This window comes from Salvia splendens, chromosome 16, assembly GCF_004379255.2.
Source record: "Salvia splendens isolate huo1 chromosome 16, SspV2, whole genome shotgun sequence".
Classification (NCBI taxonomy): Eukaryota; Viridiplantae; Streptophyta; class Magnoliopsida; order Lamiales; family Lamiaceae; genus Salvia; species Salvia splendens.
The window spans coordinates 8,797,167-8,823,270 of record NC_056047.1 but is presented as its reverse complement, the minus strand read 5'-3'; the positions used below and the strand labels follow the sequence as shown (position 1 = coordinate 8,823,270).

Genomic DNA, 26,104 nt, shown 5'->3' with positions numbered 1-26,104 from the left:
CATGTATAGTCCCTATCAAGTCTAATTCCATCGGAATAATTGGTTGGGAAAAACTCATAAAATCAAAATTTATATATTGAAATTCAGGAAAAATTGAAGAAAAAACCAGAAAATATTACTCTTTTAAACGTTCCCATAAACATTCCTAAAAAATTTCATACTGTAGCTCACTCCTGCATATTCAAACTGCTGGATATGATTTTCAATGATACAAACACATTTACTTGACGTTTTTTCTATGTTCAACAATATAATTGAATGTGGCAAGCTGTTGCTGTAATAATTTGCAATATTTCAATCTGTTTTCCATAAGTATATGGTTGCAAATTCTCGAAATATAGGAGTATACTATACGAAATTAGGCGGTCAGTACAGTAATGATATTTTTGGTCTTCAAATCAAGCCACATTTGATATTATTGTTACAATTTGCATACATAGATTATAGACTATACATTATTACAAACATTTATTACAGAATCTGATCCTAGAGTACTCCACTACTACATCTACTTATAATAAAAATAACACGGAAAAAAATACTCAGTGCATAAAAAATATTGTCCTCATCTAAAATAGCTACAATAATATCCCACAAAAATTTAGACCACATAAAATTAACTTTTATCCTAAAATTCATGGCAAACATAACATTTGGAACATAAACTTTCCTTTACCCAATTTGGAAAACAAAATCGAAAATATTCGAATCTCCACAAAAAATAATTTATTTTAATCTCCACAAATATTGACTCGTAGATAGAACACGTCGTCACATGATTCAAATAAATAAAAGAGTAAAATTAGTCGTAGCTGATGTCTGCAATCTGGCCGTGAAAGAAACATCGGCGACTCCTTCAAAATCCCCTCTATTTTTCCATTTTCAAATAGCAACCGTTTCCCACCACAGCTGCGCGAGAACGCCGTCAGTCGCTCACGCGCCGCCCCTCACGGTTGCACCGAGATTCGACTTCTACACTCACTGCGTCACTACTCCCGCAGCTGAGCAACACGTGGTGTTCAATGACCCAATTTCGACGCGGATTGGAAAAATTGACGTATGAAATCTCGGGCTCTGATAGAAATTGAGGCCCTTCCCACACCCCACCACCTCCTCTCCATCGCGATTGCAATTCAACCACCAATTCCCCCAATTTCTACTGATTTTTTATTTTATTTTTCATTTTTTTCAACTCTCAACTTCCCATTTTTCTCCCCCTTCATTGTCTCCATTTGATTGGGATTCGACACAGTCTCTGCAAATTCCGGGAATATCGTAGGGTTTTCTGAATCTGGGGCTGCGATCGGAGGAAAACAATGGCCGGGTGGAGAGGATCTAGACGCGGAGGCGACGGCGCGCCCTCCCACGACCGTATCGCGTCGTCTCAGACTGTCCGTCTGGGGAAGGTTCAGCCGCAGGCGCCAGGTCACAGGACCGTCTTCTGCAATGATCGCGAGGCGAATTCGCTCGCCAAATATAAGGTTTTTTTTTCTTGTTTGATTTTTTGGTAGTGCTTTTGGAGCGTGAGGTTTGGGGAAATGAATCCTGGGTTTATGGCATTGTCTGGTGAAATTTGAAGGTGTTCGTGGAAGGGGCTAGATTTGTGATATTTTGTGGTGTTTAGGGCCCTGAATTTAGGAAAATGAGGAGCGATCTAGTGCTTTTAATTATAAACTATACAAGTTTATTTAACTGTTTGAGAAAATTTGTCTGTTGATAATGGGAGTGGTGAACTTGTTTATGGGGAAGTGGAGGAGGATGAGGTGCCTTATTTGAGATATACTGTAAATTTGAGTACCTAAACATTTGGTCTAGTTCGATGCTGTTAAACTCCAGTTTTGCTCATTGTCAATCATGATCATCTGCATTGTGGCAGATACAAACCTTTATTTGACTAATAACTGATTGGGAACATATATATACATAGTGAGGCGAATCATATTGAATCTCAGATGATTCCATGGGTTCATGATATTGAAGTTTTTGTTAGTTGGTCTGGTGATAGTCTACAATGGCTTCTCTTTTGGACAATTGGCTTGAAGGGTGCTCTTCGGTATCACTTGTTAGGTTTTCCTCTTTGGCTCAGGTATTTACGAGATGCCAGGGAACCTCCTTCTGTAAAACTATTAATGGTTATGCTGATCTGCATTGATTTAGTTTAGTACAAGTGAGGTAGAGAAAGACGTCGGCAATAAGGACAGACACTTCCCTGATTAAGTTTTACTACTCCGTACTATTTATCTCTTCCTTTTAGGTTTGAAACTTGAAAACCTTTATGGGACAATGTGTTGTGTGTCATTCATATGATTATATCCTTACTTGCCAATGCCTAGCCCAAAATGTATTAAAATGTTCACTATGTTTTTTTCTTGAATGTTCCTGCATCCTCTCAGTGTTAATCCTTTATACTCGTAGTACTTTCTACCCCAACTGGGCTGTATTATAGATTATGGAATTTACAAGCACAATATTTTGACGGAGTCTCTAGAGAAGGATGTAGTTACTCTCAAAACTAACAGATTTTGAAATAATGTCTTATGGCCATTTATTGAAAGTGTGCATTAGTTGCATATTCATATTTCCGCTGCTGGTGGGATTCTTTGATTTACCTTATTGTGACAAACCTTGAAAAAATTGAAATTGAAATTTATCACTGAAGGCCCGAGCAGTGTGAATTACTTCTCTTTTGCTGGTAGCCTGATTAATTATGTTCATTTTCAGGGTAATTCTGTGTCTACAACAAAGTATGATGTATTTACCTTTTTACCAAAGGGGCTCTTTGAGCAGGTATGTTTTTGTTGCTTTTATTTCATGATTAGCTAATCCAGTGCTAAACTTCAAAGATTATTGATCAACCCAATGTCTTTAAAGATCTTAATTAGAATATTCTGAAAATTTAAGGGCTCGTTTGTATCAGTGTTGTTAGGGTCGCAGGGCGCACCGGGTCGATGAGGTGAAAATTTGGGTCGCGGGTTGACGAGTCGACGGGGTCGAGAGACCCACAAATCTAGGCTAATTTTTTTGCCTTTTACTATTAAATAAAATAAATATATTGCTCTAATGTTTATAATATATCAAATAATATAAATGTAGACGCAATTCATGTGAATAGAGATAAAGTGGAAAATAGAAATGATCAAAATATCAAAACAGTTCATAAGTCATAACACAATAAATAATTGAAACCATTGTCTGAAAATATCAAAACAAAGGAATATATGAAGGGTGACAGCAAAAGATCTTTGAATTGTTTATTTGTTTAGGAGTGAAGAGGCCGAATTCTAAAGTGTAGAAAATAGGTTTGAAAAGTTTGATGTGGTGCATGCATATATATAGAGAATCATGATTGAGATAGTCAGAAAACATGTGAGAGATTTGAGAAAATCAGAGATAGCATGTGTTTAGGGCGACCCAGGCGACCCAACGGCGACCCTGTATCTCGATCAACCCACCCATGTTGGGGCGGTGATGGTCTCGACCCGGGCGACCCGGGCGACCCGAGCGACCCGAACGACATTTTGACAACACTGGTTTGTATGTCAGGAAATTAATGCTGTTGGGGATTATAATTCCTCGGAATATGACTCTAGGGAATATGAATCTAATTGATCACTTATCCCGTGTGTGGAGTACTTATTAGGATTATGAACTTATATTAACCAATTAAATTCAAGTAACTAATTGACATCCTTTAACAAACAACACAATTTAAAAATCAGGAATGTGATTACTGTCTTATACAGAATCCTAGCAAACTACCAAACAAACATGGCCTAAGGATTTTCTTTGACCTGTGGTTATTCCAAATATTGTTTGCAACAAGTGGTCCTTTAGCTCTGTATAGAGACCATATTGGATTGTCAAATTGTTCTTTCGCATAAAGAAGAGATTGACTTGCTTTATGAAATTTGTTTGAAACTATTATTACACACAACAGCAATATTTCAATATAAAGACAAATAAATTTCATTTGCTTTTCGAGGAAGAAAATATGAACACTTTACAACATTGGACAATAAAACCCTAAGCTCCATTTTATTTGTGCTTGAACTGATTCCTTTTAATTTAATCTGTGTTGACAGTTCAGAAGAGTTGCAAACCTCTATTTTCTCATGATCTCAATCTTATCATGCACTCCTGTGAGGTATGCTCCTACCATATAGTTTTGCCTCTTTAATGACTTTCAAAATCAAGTAACTTTGCTATACAATTATAGGGTCAGATATCCTTATCATACTTACTACGGGCATGTTTTTGAATAAATTTCAATGTAGACTAAAAAAATCCTAATCCTAGTTGACTGGACACATGCTCAAGGAGACCCTTATTAGTATGAATTGCATTCCGAACAGTGTTGTCAAAATGTTGTTTGGGTCGCTCGGGTCGCCCGGGTCGCAGCCAGCACCGCCCCAACTTGGGTGGGTTGATCGAGATACGGGGTTGCGGCTGGGTCGGCGGGGGCGACTGGGTCGATACTGTGGGTCGCAGTCAAATGAAGAAGAAAGGAAATTGAAGAAGATGAACAGTCCCATAATATTTAAATACTACTAATAAATGGAATACAGCATGTACACTTCTAGATTACATAAATGATTTATTAAATAGTTGTGCAGGTCTGCTGGTGCACGTTCTCCTATGATAATTAATAGGCAGTCTCTCATTCTCTCTCATTACTCATAAACACTACTAGTAATATTTAACACATGGAGTACTCCAACTCTCTCTTTCTCTTACTCGGCTCTTCATTTCTTATAAATACATTATCTTTATTATAATAAGAGCACAAACCTTTCTATAGTTTATTTATATTAAAAAGAATGCAATGGTGGGTCAATAAAAATAAAAGTTCAGCATGTTATGCAATTTTTGCACTATTAGCATGTCCGATTCGTGGGTCTCTCGACCCATTCGACTCGTCGACCCGCGACCCGAAATTTCACTCAATCGCCCCGGTGCGACCCGTGACCCTAACAACACTGATTCCGAACTAAATCTTTACTGCTTCCTTCAGTGCAGGCCAAAGTTAACACTCTCTAGTAGTATATAATAGTAACAGCATTCCAATCGCATAATGTCTAAATTACATGCTTGAACTAAAACTGTTATATCATAAAAAGGCCAATTTATAAGTCTGAGGTCCCGAAGGAGGGGGTCATGGGTCATGGCCATTTCAAAGCATCTTTTAATTAACTAGCTGAATCCACTTTACATTCTTCAGTAAGGCTGTGTCCGTTACTATTCTCTTTTGTTGGTAATACCCAGTCTGATATCTGGACACATATTTGGAGTTAACAAACTATTCTGCAATGCATCATCTTATGAAGTTTTGTTTCCTTGCAGTCCTGTAAGTCCAATTACAAATGTGCTTCCACTGTCACTGGTGCTTCTTGTGTCCCTCGTAAAGGAAGCGTGGGAAGATTGGGTGAGTTTAGAATCATTTCCTCTGTTCAGCCACCTACCAGAGAAAAATCCAAGTCCAGTAGCTCACATTGTTTTTTCCTTGTATTTCTTTTGATTCCTACATGAAGAAACGTTTCCAAAATGACATGTCAATCAATAATTCCAACGTAGAAGTGTTGCAAGACTGGAATTGGGTACCTACTCCTTGGAAGAAGCTGCAGGTTGGAGATATTATCAGAGTAAGCCAGCTGCTCTCATTTTTTCTCGGCCAAGTAGCTAATCTCAACCTGCTAAGGCTAGACCTTCAATTTTATGCTGTCTAAATGTAAAAAACCTACCTAGTTTTCTGTGGTTTAGAAACAGATAACATGTTAGCAGTTTAATACTAGAGAGTATTGAATGTTTATTAATGTATTAAAGAAGTTATAAATGCATTTAGTCCCACAGAATCATTAAAGGCTTGTGCACTCGAAATCAAGTGGGTTTTTTTGGACCTCTAACCAGATTCCCTTTTCTATTAATGGTCAGTATATGGTACTTTTGTGTATATATGCACTCAATGGGGAAATGGTAGAAACCATTAGATGTTATTTTTCTAAGACTAATTTATGAAGTATTTTTATTAAATTCATATATAGTTACTCGTCTGATTGTTTTGCTAATTAAATGATTGTTTGTCCCATCACAGGTGAATCAGGATGGATTCTTTCCTGCCGATTTAATGTTCCTTGCCAGCACAAACCCTGACGGTGTCTGCTATGTTGAGGTTAGCACCATATGCTTTATGGCAATTGCCTTTCTAACCTTAATTTATGGTAAATAATTCATACTTGAAGATCTGGTTCAAGACTTCATCTGTCATTTTCTGTATTTCTTGTTCCCGTGTGTTTGTGCGCATTGAATGAATATGATCTGCACGTGTCAATGTGTTTTTTGTTCATTCTATTATTCATTTTTGTATAATGGTTCTTTTGCAGACTGCAAATCTTGATGGAGAAACTAACTTGAAGATACGGAAGGCACCGGAAAGGACGTGGGATTTTGTGTCACCACACAAAGCTTCTGAATTCAAAGGTTATGTTGACTCTTTGTCGCCTGGCTTGAAAAAAAGTTTTCATTATAGGTGTTGATGAAAAAATAACTAGAAGAAACATTTTTGAGTGTCTAGTGTATTAAACAATTGGCAGGGTGTTTTTTGGAAATAAAAACTAACAAGCCCTTTTCTTTGATGTGATGCAGGTGAGGTTCAATGTGAGCAACCAAATAATTCTCTATATACCTTCACTGGAAACTTGATCATTGATAAACAAATCTTGCCTCTCAGTCCAAACCAACTTCTTTTACGTGTATGAACTCGCATCTTTGGCCCTCTCTCTTTAGTATATCAGATTCCATTTTATTTTTCCTTTGTAGTTGCTAGATTGAAGTAACCTTTCTTACTGGATGAGATTGTTTACTTTCTCTCTCTCTCTCTCTCTCAATTTTGTAGTTTCCTGAAGTTATTATCTGCATAAATTGTGCTTGTATATACTTAATGTATGTATGTCCTGAGAATCTGGCTCTAAAATTTCAACCTATTGTCTATAATTGCTATTATTATACCAGTTGAGTTTCAAGTCGATTCTCTCTTATTGAGTGTTTCACATGTTTCCAGGGGTGTAGTCTCAGAAATACTGAGTACATTGTAGGTGCTGTCATTTTTACAGGACATGAGACAAAGGTATCTTCAGTTATCTACTTGTTATTTTTATCTTATTTTCTTCTTTGCTAGCAACTTGATATTTTGTAACTTCCCTTGTGGTGGAAAATACTTACCTTGAGTAATGTTCGGATGTATCTATGGCTGTTGGGAGATCATCGAATAATTTTTTACCCTCGCAGACTCTGTAGAACACTAAGTCTATATTATTTAAGACTATGTAATCATGTTTAATGTTCTTCTCGTACTTCATATATTGTGTATATGAGTGGTTGCAATTTTCTAATTTCAGGTTATGATGAACTCCATGAAAATCCCTTCCAAAAGAAGCACCTTAGAAAAGAAACTTGACAAGCTTATACTTGCACTATTTACTGTGCTTTTCTGCATGTGTCTTTTGGGATCCATTGGCAGGTTTGCCTATCATCATTGAAGTTTTCTACCTAGTTTGTTTTACATTTTCTAAGATATGTATGCGACTCTTTCTTGATGTTTTCAGTGGTGTATTCATAAACAGCAAGTATTACTATTTGAGATTTGATACATCAGAGGCACAGTTTGATCCTGACCACAGATTTGTGGTATGCAGTTATTGCCTTCATTTCTTGTCTGCCATGACGTTTTTCCATTTTCTCAGTTTTTTGTTTTATCTTTTGTGCTCTATAGGTTGCTATCTTGACGTTTTTTACCCTTATAACTCTGTATTCACCAATCATTCCAATCTCTCTGTATGTTTCTGTGGAGGTAAGTTTCGCAGTTATTTCTGTTTCTCGGGGCTACTGTTGTTAAATATGAAGAGATTTATTGTTGACCTCAGATGATTAAATTTATCCAATCCACCCAATTCATCAACAATGACTTGCGCATGTACCATGCTGAGAGCAATACCCCTGCATTGGCACGGACGTCTAACTTAAATGAGGAACTTGGGCAGGTAGATGTGCTGCCTTGCTGACCTTATAAGGAATTTCTCATTTTTCTTTCTATGAGCTGGAAAGTGATTGAGCATAAGTGTTCTATGTAATACTTAAAATATGTCCACGAACCCATTCAGGAGATTTGTTTTGTTTCATTTTTATCTGTTATTTTGATAGGTGGAGTACATCTTCTCTGACAAAACTGGGACCTTGACTCGTAACTTAATGGAGTTTTTCAAATGTTCAATTGGAGGAGAGGTATATGGTACAGGTGTCAGTGAAACAGAGATTGGAACGGCTCAAAGGACTGGTGTTAAAGTTGATGTAAGTTTTAGTTGCCAATAAAGTTTTAAAACGTGAGGTGTTATATGTCTTGATTTTATGCCTTTGATTTCAGGCTCAGAAGCGATCAAGTGCAGCAAGTGAAAAGGGTTTCAACTTTGATGATGCACGACTTATGAGAGGAGCTTGGAGGAATGAACCTAATCCCGATTGTTGCAAAGTATGTTGGTTTAATTCAGGAAAAAGTTGATAGCTTAAATCTATTGAAAATTTTACCCATGCTCTCAACTTGCATAGACTGAAATATCCAGCATTTTCATCTCTCATGTTCAATGTTCACAACTATGAAATGATAATATTTTTTATTATCTTTTTATGCTCAATTTTTGTGTATTTTGGAAACACTACTGAACTTATGTTATCATGTCAATTTATTTATGCTTCTGTAAGAGGGTTCCTGCTGAAATTTTTTTAGGTTACTGCACGCCTTTATTCATCTACTTCTTCTGCTGATTCCTCTACTTGATGAGTATTCCTTATCTGAAAATTTTACTTATTCTTATTTGTTTGTGTAGGAATTCTTTAGGTGCCTAGCAATATGCCATACTGTGCTTCCAGAAGGTGATGAATCCCCTGAGAGGATTCGATATCAAGCTGCATCACCTGATGAGGCTGCTTTGGTAGTAGCTGCGAAGAATTTTGGCTTTTTCTTCTATAGGTATGTGAACATTGTGGTTTTTTACTTATCTGAGGACATTATTGCTTAAACGGGTTGATTTCCTGCAGACGTACCCCCACAACGATTTATGTCCGGGAATCACACGTTGACAAGATGGGAAAGGTCCAGGATGTTCCTTATGAAATTTTAAATGTTCTTGAGTTTAACAGGTAATCATTTTTTCAATTTGCTTCAGCAATTTTTTTTTTATCACTACTGTTTTTGATCAACCAACTCTTTGGCATGGTTTAGTACAAGGAAACGCCAATCTGTTGTTTGCCGATATCCTGATGGTAGACTTGTACTCTACTGCAAGGTTACTTTCTGAGCCATTTTTTGTATATGGTGGTTAGAAATTAAGTAAGAGCAATAAACTGACAGCTTTATTTATGATGGACCTACAGGGTGCGGATACTGTGATATACGAGAGGTTGGCGGATGGTAATCCTGATTTGAAAAGAATGAGTAGGGAGCACTTAGAGCAATTTGGAGCCTCTGGGTTACGTACTCTTTGCTTGGCTTATAAAAATTTGAAGCCTGATGTATATGAAAGTTGGAATGAGAAGTATATTCACGCAAAATCTGCTCTGCGGGATAGAGAGAAGAAATTGGATGAAGTATGTAGACAGTTTTTTATATATGTTTGTGGTCCGGTGCAATTTTCTTTTGCATTACTAATTGTATTCTGCTTAAACAATTTCTTGGTCAATCTGCTTAGCTGGTCATCCGTATTCACAGCCCAACATAACAAAATTTCAGGTTGCAGAACAAATAGAAAAAGACCTTATTTTGATTGGATGTACTGCTATTGAAGACAAGCTTCAGGATGGAGTACCAGCGTGCATAGAGACCCTCTCTCGAGCTGGAATCAAAATTTGGGTTCTAACAGGAGACAAGATGGAAACAGCAATAAATATTGCATATGGTAGTGAAGTTGGTGATTTCATTTTTTCCTTTCTGGTTTGATTACCTAGTAACTTTTAGCTGATTTATGATACTATATGTGTTTACTGCAGCATGCAAGTTAATAAATAATGGCATGAAGCAATTTGTAATCAGTTCAGAAACTGAGGCTATCCGAGAAGTTGAAGATAAGGCATGTCATACTTCCCGCTCATGCTTTTCCCATCTAGTATGTGTTGCATAAGCCTTCATTTGTATCCCACCTCTTAACCTATTGTTAATTGAATGATAGGGTGATCAAATAGAGCTAGCACGCTATATGAAGGAGGTGGTGAAGAACGAGCTTAAAAGTTGTCATGAAGAAGCACAAAAATTTCTTCATATGGATTCAGCACCAAAATTGGCACTAATAATTGATGGGAAGTGTTTGATGTATGCATTGGACCCCAGTTTACGCGGAATGCTCCTAAATTTCAGCTTGAATTGCACCGCTGTAGTTTGCTGCAGAGTTTCTCCACTGCAGAAGGCACAAGTAAGGTTCTTAAGGTGGCATCTTCATGTTACACATTTTTTGCTCACTTTAGTAAATAAGGGCTGGACTTATGGTTGAGGTATTACCATAACTCAATCAAAGTATGACATGTCTAAATGAGTTCAAATTGCTTCAGATAGCTTTCCACCACGATATGGACACGCCACTTTAGTCCTCTCTTGTTCATTCCTGTTATTTCTAGATATAAGGCACTGCCAACAATTCCGAAGGTTCCTATTATCCTCATCTGTTGGTGATGACCCTCATAACAGATAACATTTTAATTGGAGTTGATTAGCCAATCAGCATTCATTTATGGTCATTGATTCTCCTCATCCATCTACTAAACAAACTTGAGAGCTGACTTCATAATGTCTTCTGCTTTCAGGTTACAAGCCTTGTTAAAAAGGGTGCAAACAAGATTACCCTTAGTATAGGTGACGGTGCTAATGATGTTAGCATGATTCAGGCTGCTCATGTTGGTGTAGGAATAAGTGGGCAGGAAGGTATGCAAGCGGTGATGGCCAGTGATTTTGCAATTGCACAGTTCCGCTTTTTGACCGATTTACTTCTGGTGCATGGTCGATGGTCTTATCATAGAATATGCAAGGTTTGTTCTTCTAGATTTTTACCTACTGATAACATTCTTTCTAGACTGACAATTATCATCTTAAAATTCTGTGTAGGTTGTGACGTACTTCTTCTACAAGAACTTAACATTCACACTCACTCAATTTTGGTTCACCTTCGAAACTGGGTTTTCTGGCCAAAGGTTATATGATGATTGGTTCCAGTCCCTCTACAATGTCATCTTCACAGCCCTACCTGTGATCATTATTGGACTTTTTGACAAGGTTCTGAATGTTTGCTTTATCATGTCGGTGACTAACTTATTCAATTTTGTTGTGTAAAGTATTCACTATTTCTTGCACGCATTTTCTGTAGGATGTGAGCGCTAACCTTTCGAAGAAATACCCTGAGCTGTACAAGGAAGGAATTAGGAATGCCTTTTTCAGATGGAGAGTCGTGGCGACATGGGCTTTCTTTGCAATCTATCAATCACTGGTTCTCTACTACTTTGTTGTTGCTTCAAGTAAACGGGCCATTAATTCATCCGGCAAGTTATTTGGCCTGTGGGACGTTAGTACGATGGCCTTCACCTGCGTTGTTGTGACTGTCAATCTGCGTCTCCTCATGATGTGCAACACACTTACGAGATGGCATCACATTAGCGTTGGAGGAAGCATATTATTTTGGTTCATATTCGTCTTCATCTACTCGGGTATCGTCCTACCTAACAAGGAGCAGGTAATGTTTCTTTACCATTCGTTCAAACACCCTTCATCCCAATCAGATGCTGACACTAACCTCTGCGTTTCTCCCCATATTCTGCAGGAGAATATCTATTTTGTCATCTATGTCCTGATGAGTACCATCTATTTCTACCTGACTCTCATTCTCGTCCCTGTCGCCGCACTTTTCTGCGACTTCTTATACATGGGGTAAGATTTAGGACCAATATCCCCCATCACTATATATGGTGTTTCCTCTCCTTTGTTCAATGCGTTTCTCGTTTACTCTGTTTTCAGGGCGCAGCGCTGGTTCTTCCCCTATGACTACCAGATTGTTCAAGAAATCCACAGGCACGAGGCGGACACAAGCAGGATCGGACTACTCGAGGTCGGACAGAGCCAACTCACCCCAGATGAGGTGCGCAGTTACGCCATAATGCAACTCCCAGGAGAGAAATCGAGGCACACAGGTTTCGCCTTCGACTCCCCTGGTTATGAGTCGTTCTTCGCGTCTCAAGCTGGCGTTTTCGTGCCACAAAAGGCGTGGGATGTGGCTCGGAGAGCCAGCATGAGGAGCAAGCCGAAGACGCCGAGAACCCCTAGAACACCACAGAGGAATTAATCATACAAGTTTGTACAAATTTTACCCTTTTATCCCCTCAGTTTCTATATAGCAATTTGTAGATTCGAATGTATCATATCCAAACAACTATAGCAATTTCTCATGTTAGGAATTTTTGTTTGATATTCATAGTGGCTGTAATATTCATAGTGGCTGTAGCTCTCTCTCTCTCTCTCTCTCTCTCTACCTTGGCCAACTTTTAAAGTTTCTAATTTAAGCTCAGTATATAGTTGTAGTGCGATTCTTTGGTAATTGCACAATATACATTCCTTTTTCTGAGGTTCTTCAATCTCTAGTGCTCTGCTTTTTCTTCTGATTATTCATCTCATTTCCACTACTAATTTAAACCTAAATAAGGAGTATTATTTTATCTAAAGAACCCAATCACGACTTATAATAGTATTTGTACACACACACACACACATGTGCGTGTCTTAATTTATTGTATATGTATGCTGTACAACTAGTTATATACGTTTATGTGTAGTAATTTAGAAAACATGTCAAATATATGCGTAACATTATTGTATATGATCGAGTTAATTTTTTTTATAATCTCTGTTTTCTTATATTTATTGAATTGGCCTTATTCTTATATGGTAAGTAACTAGTCCAACTTAAGCATGTTCTTTCATAAATATTTGATGTTTCACTAAATATATGTCTATCGGGACGCACTATGGTCAATAAGTGAAATTCTGTAAAAAAATAAAAGCAAATTTCAACCATTGGATCCTTAGATTGGATGGTTGTGATAAGTTACATTATTAGACTAAGATTAGACTAAGATGTTACATTATTAGTCAAGCTACACTATTAGACTAAAATGCTATATTATTTTATTAAAATAGTACAGTATTAGCTAAGTTACATTATTAGATGACACATGACATTAATCTGACCATTAGATCATAAGATCCAATGAACTATAAGTGTTTTGATTTTGAACACTATTTAACTTATGAATCTGAATACATCCCTATGTCGATACGTCTATCCTCATCTAAACCCTTGTAATACCACACTATAAAGCAAGTGCTACCACTCTCTCCCATATCTCTCTCTCTCTCGGCTCGAGAAAAGTAGAGAGAATCAGTCGAAAGCCATAAAGAAACCAACCAAGCTAGAGCCATGCAGTAAAGATAAACCATTACTTAATATCTCTCCACTTTTCCAATTTGAAAATCATTTTATTAGCTCAAATCCTACATACATATTAACAAGCAAACATCTGTCTCAACCTCATATTTATAGGACAATTCCTCGTAGTAGTATATAAATAGAGAGAAAGATGAGTAAGGTCCTCCACCTGCTTCTGCAGCTCCTCGTGGTGGTCTCGATCATCGCCGCCGCTGCCGGAAACTGGAAGCATCGCGAATTGGGAAGGAATATTGCAAGAGAGAAGCAAATTTGGGATTCTTCCAAATTTGATCTCAACTACGTCAACAAAAGAAAAATTCCCAATGGACCTGACCCCATTCATAACAGGTTTGTCATTATTATTATTTTCGATTCATATGCTACATCACGTCAAATATAGTTTTACTACATTCGTGTATTACATGCCGTTAGCTAGAATATTATTATTATTATTATTATTAGAGACAGAACCAAGACTCCGGCACAACCCCACCCGACGATCGTATTTTGTTCTTTTTCCGATTTTCTATACAAATAATTGTAATTTTGTCTGTCCAAAATTGTTCTTAAATACAAAAAAAATATAATTTCTTCCTTTTTTTAAAAAATAATGTCATAAGTACTATTTTATCTGATTCCCATTGTGTAGTAAAATGCACACACAATAATGACGTCGAGATTATATTTATCCGTTATACTAGTAGTATTATGTATTGACGACAATTTTTTCGGTATGAAGGACTTTCAAAGCAGTCAATTATTTTTCTTCTTCTCATTTTCTCTCAAACGACTAATTTAAGAATTGCATAATTTCATTATTTTGTTTTGTGATTATATTCAAAACACAATAAAGAGCTAGAGTTTTGCATTTGCCAGCTATTTGCACGATAAATTAAGATTTTTCATGACAAAGTTTGCTTTATCATCAAAATTAGACTCTGCAAATAAAGCAGAAAAAAAAAAAAAGAGTTTCACTACCGCTTTATCCTTTCTTTGACAGATTTATTAAAGCTCATTTATAAATTTCATATTTTTATCTACACTTTTGAGGGCTTTCAACTTTTCATGTTGGTTTTGTGTCTGAGTTTCCTCATTTCCCCCATCCACTTTATTTTTTTTACCTTCTAATTATGTACGTACTCTACTTAATAGTACAAGCCAGAATTTTTAATTTTTATTAATTGTACTTATATTTCACCTGACTAAATTGTACACGTCTAATTTATAAATATAGCATGACGATGTACATGTAGTTTCATTGATTTTTTTTATTTGGTACAGAAGAACTGGCAGCTCTCGTCGACCACCGGGCAAAGCTTAGGTGCACGAGACGAGATCCTCGGCTACAAATGATGTGCGACATAAGCCACATTAGACTAGTTATAATTTCAACCTAATTGTAGGATTCCATCTCGTTTGTACTATGTGAAAAAATATAATCGAACTTTCTTAATTAGTTACATTTTTTATTACTGGCTATCTTATCTTATAATACCAAGAGAAAAAAAGACAAACAATCAGACAATTGTTTTACCCGCCAAATAAAAAAAACAAGAGTAACATATAAGCTTTTGCTTCTATAATATTTAAATAGACTAAAGTCCATTTTTGGTCCCTTACATTTATCCCAAAAAACTTTTTGATCCTCTACATTAAGTTTGTGACCTTTTGGTCCCAAACAATATGTTTTGGTCCAAACCTAACCCCTTTCCGTTAAAACTAACGGTCAAACATGTTTGACCAAATTAATGACTTAATTATAATCTAATCAACCTAATTAATTTAATATTGAAATTTATAAAATATTTTTTACTTAAAAAATAAAAATGAATTAAAATTAAAAATTATTTAAAATAAAAATTGACTTATTTATTTCTAAGTAACCAAATTAACTTAATTAAGTATTATTCTATATTAAAATATAAAATATCTCTTATTTTATGAAAATACTAACATTTACGGGACTTTATATAAAATAAAATTAGCATTTTCGGGACCATACTTCTTTTCGACCCATCCTCAAAAAGTAAACAATATTTTATGATATTTTTGGTATAAAATTAACATTTACGCGACCATACTTTTTTTCAATCCATCCCCAAATATCAATCAATATTCCATGTTATTTTTGGGTGAAGTCCCGTAAATGTTTTTTTCATTAAGTAAGAGGTAGTTTTTATATTTTAATTTAGGATAATAATTCATTAAGTTAATTAGATTATAATTAAGTCAATTTTTTATTTAAGTAAATTTTCATTTAATAATAATCAATTATTATTTTAAGTAAAAAAATATTTTATAAATTTTAAAATTAAATTAAATAAGTTAATTATATTATAATTAAGTCATTAATTTGGTTAAATACATTTGACAATTAATTTTAACGGAAAAGTTAAGTATAGACCAAAACATATTGTTTGAGACCAAAAGGTCACAGACTTAATGTAAAGGACCAAAAAGTTTTTTAGACTAAATGTAGGGATCAAAAATAGACTTTAGCCTATTTAAATATTTTAAAGTTATTAGTTGTGAAGATGGCATCTGTTCCAAACACCAAAAAAAAGAGGGAATCACCCATTTAAAGGTGAAAATTAGATTAATAAAGGAAGAAAATAAAGTTGGTTGTGGCTGTGGGTTTAGTCTTTTTGATAGATTCTTTATTAGGGGAAGTGACACTGTTTTGGTCTTTGGTCCATTCAAACTTGCAAGCAAAGTTATTTTTAGATTCTCTAACCTGAAAAAGGCATATAAATTTGTACACACAATTTTCTAAAAAAAATTAGTTACATCTAGTTGGATAGGTTTATGCTTTAGCGAAGTCCAACTAAACCATTTAGTTTTGACTGGTTTGGTTGACCTCAATTATTATTTGGTAGTACTATAACAATATATTCTTCTTTTAATTGATCATGGATTTATTAGTATCTATATTTTTATTCCTATTTTTACTATAAGTTTTGATTGAATTACATTGTAAAGCTCGGTTCATCAAAAACTGAATCGTAATCGTTTAGATTGGTGGCCATTTGATTGTATAATCTACCAAACTACAGTTATATACTTTTATTTATGGCCAAACAACACTTGTATAATTGATCAAGCATCCTATTCGATAAAACACTACTGTAATAAAAATTTAGTAGTAATTTTATTTCAAATGTTTTAAAAAAAGTTTAGCCATTAGTCCGACGAAATAAATAGCCCGGCCCATATTTTATACGAGGACATGGGCTGCTATCTTACGCCGTATGCGCAGCCTAGAAAAACTTTCTCTATAGCCGCCAGGCCGCCACGTGGAGCTCACCGTTTTTGTTTGACCCGACTTGGCGCGGGGCGAGAAATTTCTAATTTCCTTTCATTTGGATTTCATTTGAGTTTCATTTCGCATTCCACCATTTCGTCTGTTCTTCACACACACACCGCAACAAACAGATGCACACACAGATCTCCATTCAATATATACATACAGTTCCTGTATGTAGAGAAAATTTCTAATCAATTTATGTTATCACAGAATGACTGCGAGTTTCAGGTCGGAAAAATCATCAAGAGTTTGTGATATTTTTTCCTAGAAATCTCCGATTCTAGATCTCGGTTAATTCGGCGGCCGAAATATTTTTTCTCTTTTGTTGTTGTATTAAAGGAGTTTTAGATCGGTAATTAGGCAGCTGGTATATTTTTTTTGAGGCGAAAATGCCGGGGCATGGGGATCTGGATAGGCAAATAGAGCAATTGATGGAGTGCAAGCCGCTATTGGAGGCGGAGGTGAAGATTTTGTGCGATCAGGCGCGGGCGATTCTGGTGGAGGAGTGGAATGTGCAGCCCGTGAAATGCCCCGTCACCGTGTGCGGCGATATCCACGGACAGTTTTACGATCTGATCGAGCTGTTCCGGATTGGCGGCAATGCTCCTGATACAAATTATCTCTTCATGGGGGACTACGTCGGTGAGTTTTGTCGAGCTTATTGAGGCCTTTTTTAATTGGTTCTTTGTCGGGGCAAATTTGTTTTTTTTTGTAATTTAAAGTATCTGTTTTTCTAGTTTTTTTTTCTCTTGCTCGTTTTAATTTTTGATTCGTAGGGCGTGGATGTCTGAATTGATTCATAGCTGAATAGCGTGTTCGTCTTGGTTAGTCTTTAGGAAATTGCAAGTAAAAGATGATCCTATACTATATTGTGTAGCTGATGCAAAATATCATTATATGTTCCTTGCTAGTTGTCATAGCTTGTGAAGATTGTAGCTTACTTATTGAGCTATTTGACGTGCTGGTCAGCTGGAATTTTATTGTTTAAGTTGATCGCTGGGATTTACCTATATAGACACAGTAAATTTCTTGTTTTCTGTGTACTAAACATGACGTTGATATTTTGGAGCAAGAAATTTCTGATACGACGGAGTTGCTTCATTCCAGTCAATTGCAGAAAAGCGGGATTGTATATTTGTTTCAAGCTGATTGCATTATGCCTTGTTTGAATGCTGGCTGCCGTGGCTATAGTACTATACTGAATTGTTTTAATCTTGTTGTGGTTTCTTTTATATAAAGGCAGATGCTTATGTGGAAAGTTGACCTGTAATTGAGAAAGTTTATCTTTAGAAACGTATAATTTTCAACTACTAATTACTGGACATGTATCCGTTATTTGTTGCTGGACGACCTAGTCATTATTTCAACTATTAATTCCTGGATGCCGTATTCATTATTTGTTCCTCGATGACATAGTTATTATTTATTCCAAGATGACACTGAGATTGGCTCTAGACATTTTACTTATTTGTGGAGATGGGATAATTTTGCTTGTGCATAATAGAATATCCTTTAATGGAGATTTTGCTTTTTCACCTTTCATTGTTCGTTCCTTTTCTTTTCATAATTTTTCGCACTGCTGCGTATATCTAAATGGTTTTGCTTTATGTGATCTTCTCTGTCATTCTGTCTTGCTAAGTGCATCATAGCATCTGATTAACAAAACATGCATACTGCAGACCGTGGGTACTACTCGGTGGAGACGGTCACACTTTTAGTGGCCTTGAAAGTTCGCTATAGAGATAGAATCACAATCCTCAGAGGAAACCATGAAAGCCGGCAAATCACTCAAGTGTATGACATCTATTTTATTCAACTATGGCCTTCCTATCATATTTCTTTTGATGGATGTCTAGTTCCAATTAATGATGTGCAAATATTATAGTCCATGAAAAAATGATTTTATTTCCATATCCTCCTAGGGTAACTGACATCCAAATGTGTCATAAAAAAGTGATAATGTTATTGGGTGATTATGTTGGTTATCCCGGTAATTACTGGTGTGCGAAAAGGATTGATTCTTTTGCTTTATGAATTTACCTTTTGAGTATAAGGGAAACTATTTTTGAAATGTGCTTAGGGATGACCCATTTGGCAAAATATGGGTACAAGGCTGTTCGATTTTGTATAGGCGTCCATGATCAGTATTTATATTTTAGTCTCCTGTGATGTTCTTTGTCCTTAGTTTCTCCAAAGGGGCAGTGCAAGGGTGATTCTAGTGGTGTCTGTGTTGTTTTAGATTCTACACAAAGAAGATGCTCTAAGATTTGATGCATAACTCTCTTATAGTATAAAGATTTCTGGCCTAACAAAATGCTGAATTAAAAATTAAAATAAAATCGGATATCTGATGTCTAAAGTCATTGTAGGGTTTTTTTTATCCGCACTTTTAGCAACTGTTGAATTTGTGAGGGACTCTTCTAATTTAGGCATGTCAATGGAAGAGGTCCGCAGAAATTCCTAAAGTACAAAATTTAAGAAGTGACAAAATTAACAATAATTCAGAATTCAAGTTTTAGATTTTGACTTTTTTTTATACATGGAATGTCCACGGATCATTTACACACTGTTCTTGTATCAGGTATGGATTCTATGATGAGTGCTTGAGGAAGTATGGCAATGCCAACGTATGGAAGTTTTTCACTGACCTTTTTGATTATTTGCCATTGACAGCACTTATTGAGAGTCAGGTTTGGTTGACGACAACGCAGCACCTCTGTATTAACTATAGCATGTTTACTGTATCTGATGATATTGTCTTATTGTAGGTCTTCTGTTTACATGGGGGTCTTTCACCATCACTTGACACCTTGGATAATATTCGAGCTTTAGATCGCATACAGGAGGTAAAACTGAGCTTCGTTTTCCTTTTTTTTTCCTTTACTGAACGACTACAAAAGCTTTCAAGTGTCTCATTATTATCAACTATCATGATATTTGTGTTTTATGATTTAGTATACTTTTTTGCATAGTGTGGGAGGGGTAGATTTTAATTTTGTCATCTCATTTGAGTGCAAAAGCTCCCATATTCTGATTTGAGTGCTAGTCTCCAATTTCATTTTGAGGCTGATATGTTGTTTCGGCAAATTTTTAGCAAATTGGAATGCTAAAACCTTTTGTTATTTTCTTGCAATAAACAAAAGGTGGTAACCTTCCTAAAATTTCATCTTCATTTTGCTCGCATGTCTGTTGTTGGCTTTTAGAGTTAAATGTTGATTTGCTTTAAAAATTAATGGCCTTGATAGAATGGTCTATTAATTTGTTTTTCCCCTGAGTTGATTTCTTCAATGTCCTGATAGGTTCCACACGAAGGGCCAATGTGCGACCTTTTATGGTCTGATCCAGATGATCGTTGCGGATGGGGCATATCACCACGTGGGGCTGGCTACACCTTTGGACAGGATATAGCTGCTCAGTTCAACCACACGAATGGCCTCACCCTAATTTCGAGGGCTCACCAGCTTGTCATGGAGGGTTATAACTGGTGTCAGGTTGGATTGGGTTTGAATGATCAATCTTTTGTGGAAATCAATAATCCAAACTTATCCATTTACCTCCTTTTTGTAGGAAAAGAATGTGGTGACAGTGTTTAGCGCCCCCAACTACTGCTACCGTTGCGGAAACATGGCTGCAATACTTGAAATTGGGGAGCACATGGAGCAGAACTTCCTTCAGTTTGACCCAGCTCCCCGGCAAATTGAGCCCGACACAACTCGCAAGACTCCAGATTACTTCTTGTGAGCTCTAAGGTCCGTTGCATGCTTGCAGTTAATATTACGGTTGATGTGTCTTAAGAGAAAAAGAGTGTTGTTATTCGAGGATTACTGTCAACATCATTCTTTGTTTGGAGTTAGGCCCAGCTCCTGAATTCCCGTTTTGTTCTTGAGATACTCACCGGTACTAACCATGGCAGGGAGAGTATTTTGTATATTTTGTCCCAAATCCAACTCAAAGCTGAAACAATTTATATGGTGTTCTGTAATTTAAAAAGGCTTTGATAGGATCCAGTTTTCAGAAATCTCACAAATAGCATTGAAAAATAAACTCATTGCTTGGAGTGATTAGCTTCTAGATTGATTTTCTTTGAATATTTTGAGTTAATGAAGTGATTATGGTAAGGGGACAGACAAATATATTTACATTGTTTAGCTTTCTTGGAATAGGGTGATAAAATGTAAACTTTATATATTGTATAAGCTCCTCAACGATTTTGATATGAACACAATGTCAATACAGTATAAAATTTTAAGATTATAATATCAACAGAATATCAATATAATGTCAATATTGTGTCAATGTAATGTCAACAAAGCATCAACTTTTGACACTGTGTTGATATTTTTTGTTACTATTATTTTGTCTTCTGTTAACATTTTCTAACGATTCAGATTATGATATTGAATTTGTACAATATTTAGAGTTTGCATTGATTACTATCTCTTCTTGGAATAATCTAATTTCTTAACATAGTTGTTGAGTTGTAAGGTTAGCAATAGTGTTTATTAGTCATTATTTGTGAGAAATTAATGGAGTTCGTGATGAACAATAATAGAATCTCATTCATGTCCTAAATTTTTTTTGTAGCAATTGGCTTTTAATGAATGTCTACACTGAAATCAAACAACGAAATTACAACTAAAATCAAAAGTGGAAATCTATTACAAAATCTATACTAATATAAAGAAAGAGTTTTGGGACTATTTTCAGAAATGTCATTGAACTATGTTTTGGTGCAAACATCATAAATTCTTAAAAGAGTTTGGTTATTATTCTCCCCGTCCCACAAGAATATGTGTTAGGAGTTTTGAGATGATAACGAGTGATCGTGCATGGGAACCGAGCGTGGAGTGTGCAACACATGATCAAGAAGAAAGAGTTCAAGATTTAGTTGTGCAACGGCTACTAAGCTGTTAGACTTGCAGCGACAGTTTCAACTGCATGAAGTAATGCAATTCCTGTAAGTATTGCCGTGTTGCACATATTAGCTGAGAGAAGAGCATCTCCAAATCTGGGAATTGAGCGAGAGATTCAGCTGAGAGCTCATAACACAATCAACAACTTGAGAGAGTGAGTGCATTATCTTTGTGAGGAATCAAGTGAGTATCATCTTCGTTTATTGATGTGAGTTCTTGAGAGAAGATAGATTGTTGATTCTTGAGTGTACTCATGAGTTGTATGATTGTAAACCTCGATAATGAGAAATAAAGGTGTTTCGTGATTCTCCTGTGGACGTAGGCTCGAAAGGCCGAACCACGTTATATCCTCGTGTTCTTGAATCGTTTTTTATCTTGCTCCGATCTCGAATTTCCAACAATATGCACTCTTTTCTTTTTAGTCTATCCCACAAGAATATGCACTTTTCAATTTTGGAAACTCTTTTCACTCTAATTACTTTTTGTCTCCATCTCTCTTACTTTCCTATTTTGCATTAAAATCTGTGCCGAATCCAAAGTGCATATTCTTTGGGGAAGGAGGGAGTGTATTGGAAGCATATTGTAAAAATTTATTTCAAAGTGAAAATATAGATTTATCAAAAGTAGAGTTAGACATAGATTTATTAATAATAGAGCCGGATAGAGAAAAAAATAGGATGAAAACTTTAGAAAAAATATATATGCATATATCAAATATTTTGGGGATGTTAAAGTTTTGCAATGATAAAATGATAGTCCATATTAAATAATTTTTGGTAGATACTAGTCCTTGATTAAAGGTAGTGATTGAAATGGGAAATGGTACCAAATTTAATCTTCAATCTCGAAACCTAATGCAAAATGAAGGCATGAATATTGTTTTCATCGAGCCTCGAGCAGCGTAATGCTCATCTCATTTGTGGAATGGTAAGCATTGGAGCTACTGAGCGAGGAGTTGTCAGTGTGGGTTACATTTCTCTCGGTGAAAAAGCCAGGTTTTTTAGGTTGAGGCAGCTCACCTTGGTTCCCCAGCAGCATCAGAACCACCGAGGACATGGTTGGCCTGTCCTCGGGGCTTTGCTGAACGCACAGAAGGCCAACGTGGATTGCTCTCGCCACTTCTGATAAGTACTCGGGCTTGATGTGATACGACTTGATCAGCTCCAACGCGTTCCCTTCAACGTGGAGCATCCATGCCTATCCAAATTCGAAGCTCTGTTAACTAGTCCACACTTTTTGATGCATAGGGATAGGGTTGTTGCTTCTTAACAACTTACATGTCCTAGCAGGTTGTGGAAGTGATCTCTATGAGAGAACCCTCTGTTCCTCTTGCCACTCACAATCTCCAGCACTAGAACACCGAAGCTGAAGACATCCGATTTTACCGAGAACAGCCCATCTACTGCGTACTCCGGTGACATATACCCGCTGCATCACCAAGTATTTTTAGTTCAACTTTCAACAAAACTAGCTTCATTTATTCAAGAAATCTTACTATGTTCCCACGACTCTGCTCGTGTTGGCTCCAGTCTCATTTCCCCCGAAGCTTCTAGCTAGCCCGAAGTCTGATATCTTTGGATTCATGTCCGAGTCCAGCAGCACGTTGCTGGCTTTGAGGTCCCGGTGAATGATCCTGAGGCGTGAATCTTGATGAAGATACAGAAGGCCGCGAGCAATGCCATTGATGATGTGGTTGCGTTTTGGCCAACCAAGCAACTTGCTTCCCAATGGATCTGCCAAACAAATTCTTGAATCTTAAACGTCATACGAATGTGAAAAGATCGAACGAACGTAGATAACCTGAGACGAGCAATCCTACCAAATAGAATCAAATCCAGACTTCTGTTATGCATATACTCATAGATCAAAAGGTATTCCTCCCCACAAATGCAGCACCCGAGAAGCTTCACCAGATTCCGGTGCTGCAGCTTTGCAACGCAGATTACTTCGTTCTTGAACTCGTTCACTCCTTGAAGGGATGTTCTTGATAATCTTTTGACAGCGATCTCCTGCCCCCCCTCCAGCACGCCCTGCACTCAAAATCTCGTTTCTCATTACACGACGCCTAAAATTTTACAACCAATTATCTTTACCTTATAAACAGGGCCAAATCCACCCTCTCCAATCTTGCTATTGAATGAGAAATCATCAGTAGCTTTACAGATTTTTGACATCTCGAAAAGGGGCAGCTCCAAGTCTTTGCTATGACTTTCGTCGTTCAAATCATTCACATCTTCACGCGTAGAGCTGCCTGCAACATTAAACGACGCAAGGGGGTTTAGAATTCGGTCTGAAAGGGAGAAGTTACATCAATGGTTAGATCATCTCGCCTACCTCCTCTCCTAGGCAAAAGATCAGTCTTTTTTCTTCTATGCGAATACAGAAATAGGCCGAGGCATAGCAGAAGTAACGATGCTACCAACGCAGTCAAAACCACGATGAGAACCACTTTCCCTCTCCTCCCTCCGTATTCTGCATACCATTTCATTCAGATAATGATGTATGAAAAAAACAAATACAGCAGAAAACAAGCTTTAGAATTCAGATGAAATGTTTTATTTCACCTAAGTCGGAAGCAGCCATTCGAATGTAGATATCTTGTCCATCCGCGGACAGTTGTTTGATGTCAACGAGATCGTTGAGCCAAAGCAAACACGTAGGGCCTCCTGCATCAGCGTCTATGATCGTGTAAGCTGTGCAAGAGCAGTTCTTGAAGCATAGCTCCTTGCATCCCTCGAGATTCATACTCCGATTATACCAAGAATGCTCTGTATCCGGTAGCTTGATACCAGAGTACTTCACGAAGGCATCACTCCGACAGTCCAGAGGCTTTCTCCGGACACACCCACCCGACCAGCTCCCACGCTCCCAACTCCCTTCATCCTTAGGCACGAATTTTTCCAAGCATCCACAGACGGCCGTGTTACAAACACCATACGAGCCGCAGAGATTGTAAAAGTCACAGTTATCGGTAGGCGCAGTGAGATAAATCCGCCAACTCTGCATTTGATCATCCCAACTCCATCTCTGACCAACCCCACTCTGACTCAAAGCATACCTCGAAATCACTGAGGTGTTGAGAAGCTCGTAGTGATAGTACACCTCGTTCTCGTTCATAACTAATCCGAATCTGAAAACTGGATTTCTCCTCAAGCCTGGTAAGCCGCTGAAGGTGTGGCCATTCCATGGTCCAGTACTGTACCTCTTATCTTTACCATGTCTCAAAACATTTTGCGGATAACCAGTGGGATCACAGTGGTATGTAAAATCCCCAGATGCTGGATCATCGTAGCTCTTCCACGACGAGAGGTAGAACTCCACACCAGCTGCCAAGTCCCAACCAAGCTTCATCCCCGGGAGAAGGGTGTCGGTTGGATGATCAAAGCTCTGCCAGAGGAGCTTTTCAGGGTCATTCGCGTCTCTGACAACGAGGTTTCCAGTGTCGAGCAGCTGAGCAATGGGATCCTTGACTGCAGACGACGTGTTGGCTGACCAGATAACGCGGTTGGACTCAAAAAGAAGAGCCAAGGTTCCCGGTTCGATGAATTTCAACACACCTGATGTGTTTCTGAGTGGAGTTCCTCTGTTGGCAACCCAAACAGCAGTCTGAATCGATACCTTCTTGTACCATATCCCTACATACCGATTCTTGGAGCTTCCCGGGCTGAAAAATCCCATCTCGAAGCTCCCACCGGACGAGACCAACGTGTCTCCATCTCTAATGACATCAGTAGCAGCTATGGTGTCCATTGCAAGAGACATTTTCTCAGCAGAAGACAACAAGGATGTTGTGATAACTAGTGAAGAGATAACTCGAAAGAATGTTTCCATGGTGTTAGATCTCTAAACACCTCTCTATTTTCAGCAGAAGATCGAATTAATATTCATTCAAATAGCACAGCCAAAAACAGTAGCAGCTTACAACATATTAATGGCAGCAACTGCATTGCTCTTGTCCTAAAGCGAAGACTCTTCTACTTGACCCGTTCAACGGTCCAAACCGGAGCTTTCACCGCTGCCAGCTCGGACATCAGGATGGAAATCTGCAGCATCGATGAAGCTAATCTAATCTAATCTTGTCACTGGAAATTGCTACTCCAAGTTAAAATTTGATTTTTTGGGATCGAGACATTTTAGGAAATGGAATCAATTAGTATGAGTTAAAGTTTGGATACTGATAAGTCAAGATATTTGGACCCACACCCTCTTTTTCTTTACCTGTTATCCGGGACACATTAGTCTAACAAAATTGACCTGAAATGATTAGTACATGGCATCAAAAATTTTGAACAAGTTGGGTTAAAACAGCTAGAAAAAATTTAATGAATGGAACATGATGTTTAGTCTCAGACATTCAAATACCATGAGCATGTTTCATGAGT

At 37.1% G+C, this 26,104-nt stretch overlaps 3 protein-coding genes and 1 long non-coding RNA gene across 4 annotated transcripts; 3 read left to right on the top strand and 1 right to left on the bottom strand.

The window, feature by feature from the left end:
- The first annotated feature begins 787 nt into the window (after positions 1 to 787).
- Positions 788 to 12,684, top strand: LOC121771650 (phospholipid-transporting ATPase 3-like). Its single transcript, XM_042168478.1, has 27 exons — positions 788 to 1,481; positions 2,722 to 2,787; positions 4,083 to 4,144; positions 5,341 to 5,422; positions 5,529 to 5,639; positions 6,089 to 6,166; positions 6,378 to 6,474; positions 6,640 to 6,746; positions 7,055 to 7,120; positions 7,392 to 7,513; positions 7,599 to 7,680; positions 7,766 to 7,843; positions 7,917 to 8,033; positions 8,194 to 8,340; positions 8,414 to 8,518; positions 8,874 to 9,016; positions 9,085 to 9,186; positions 9,269 to 9,332; positions 9,421 to 9,633; positions 9,776 to 9,941; positions 10,033 to 10,112; positions 10,212 to 10,451; positions 10,840 to 11,061; positions 11,138 to 11,305; positions 11,397 to 11,759; positions 11,847 to 11,953; positions 12,041 to 12,684. Exons 1-27 carry the CDS (start codon positions 1,317 to 1,319, stop codon positions 12,363 to 12,365), a joined length of 3,678 nt encoding a protein of 1,225 aa, XP_042024412.1. The 5' UTR covers positions 788 to 1,316; the 3' UTR covers positions 12,366 to 12,684.
- A 738-nt stretch (positions 12,685 to 13,422) lies between these two features.
- On the top strand, positions 13,423 to 14,977 carry LOC121771140. Its single transcript, XR_006043943.1, has 2 exons — positions 13,423 to 13,853; positions 14,787 to 14,977. It is a non-coding gene; the product is annotated as an uncharacterized LOC121771140 (long non-coding RNA).
- A 1,901-nt stretch (positions 14,978 to 16,878) lies between these two features.
- LOC121772339 (serine/threonine-protein phosphatase PP2A catalytic subunit) lies at positions 16,879 to 20,932 on the top strand. Its single transcript, XM_042169401.1, has 6 exons — positions 16,879 to 17,451; positions 18,489 to 18,603; positions 19,391 to 19,499; positions 19,578 to 19,655; positions 20,109 to 20,300; positions 20,377 to 20,932. Exons 1-6 carry the CDS (start codon positions 17,199 to 17,201, stop codon positions 20,548 to 20,550), a joined length of 921 nt encoding a protein of 306 aa, XP_042025335.1. The 5' UTR covers positions 16,879 to 17,198; the 3' UTR covers positions 20,551 to 20,932.
- Positions 20,933 to 22,395: 1,463 nt separating this feature from the next.
- On the bottom strand, positions 22,396 to 25,876 carry LOC121771787 (G-type lectin S-receptor-like serine/threonine-protein kinase At4g27290). The gene is made up of 7 exons (XM_042168668.1): positions 24,287 to 25,876; positions 24,057 to 24,194; positions 23,816 to 23,973; positions 23,542 to 23,752; positions 23,218 to 23,455; positions 23,000 to 23,150; positions 22,396 to 22,919 (listed from the first exon to the last, which is right to left on the bottom strand). Exons 1-7 carry the CDS (start codon positions 25,551 to 25,553, stop codon positions 22,605 to 22,607), a joined length of 2,478 nt encoding a protein of 825 aa, XP_042024602.1. The 5' UTR covers positions 25,554 to 25,876; the 3' UTR covers positions 22,396 to 22,604.
- Between the last annotated feature and the right edge of the window lie 228 nt (positions 25,877 to 26,104).

What these genes read in the sequence shown, in the direction of transcription:
- LOC121772339 (XM_042169401.1), top strand. Translation starts at nt 17,199, where the DNA reads ATGCCGGGGCATGGGGATCTGGATAGGCAAATAGAGCAATTGATGGAG. An exon ending in AGCCGGCAAATCACTCAAGT is followed by an intron (nt 18,604 to 19,390) that starts GTATGACATCTA and finishes TTCTTGTATCAG; the next exon opens with GTATGGATTCTATGATGAGT. An exon ending in CTTTAGATCGCATACAGGAG is followed by an intron (nt 19,656 to 20,108) that starts GTAAAACTGAGC and finishes ATGTCCTGATAG; the next exon opens with GTTCCACACGAAGGGCCAAT.
- LOC121771787 (XM_042168668.1), bottom strand. Translation starts at nt 25,553, where the DNA reads ATGGAAACATTCTTTCGAGTTATCTCTTCACTAGTTATCACAACATCC. An exon ending in AATGGCTGCTTCCGACTTAG is followed by an intron (nt 24,195 to 24,286) that starts GTGAAATAAAAC and finishes AATGGTATGCAG; the next exon opens with AATACGGAGGGAGGAGAGGG. An exon ending in TCCACAACCTGCTAGGACAT is followed by an intron (nt 22,920 to 22,999) that starts GTAAGTTGTTAA and finishes GAATTTGGATAG; the next exon opens with GCATGGATGCTCCACGTTGA.
- LOC121771650 (XM_042168478.1), top strand. Translation starts at nt 1,317, where the DNA reads ATGGCCGGGTGGAGAGGATCTAGACGCGGAGGCGACGGCGCGCCCTCC. An exon ending in AGGTTGGAGATATTATCAGA is followed by an intron (nt 5,640 to 6,088) that starts GTAAGCCAGCTG and finishes GTCCCATCACAG; the next exon opens with GTGAATCAGGATGGATTCTT. An exon ending in GAGAGAAGAAATTGGATGAA is followed by an intron (nt 9,634 to 9,775) that starts GTATGTAGACAG and finishes ACAAAATTTCAG; the next exon opens with GTTGCAGAACAAATAGAAAA.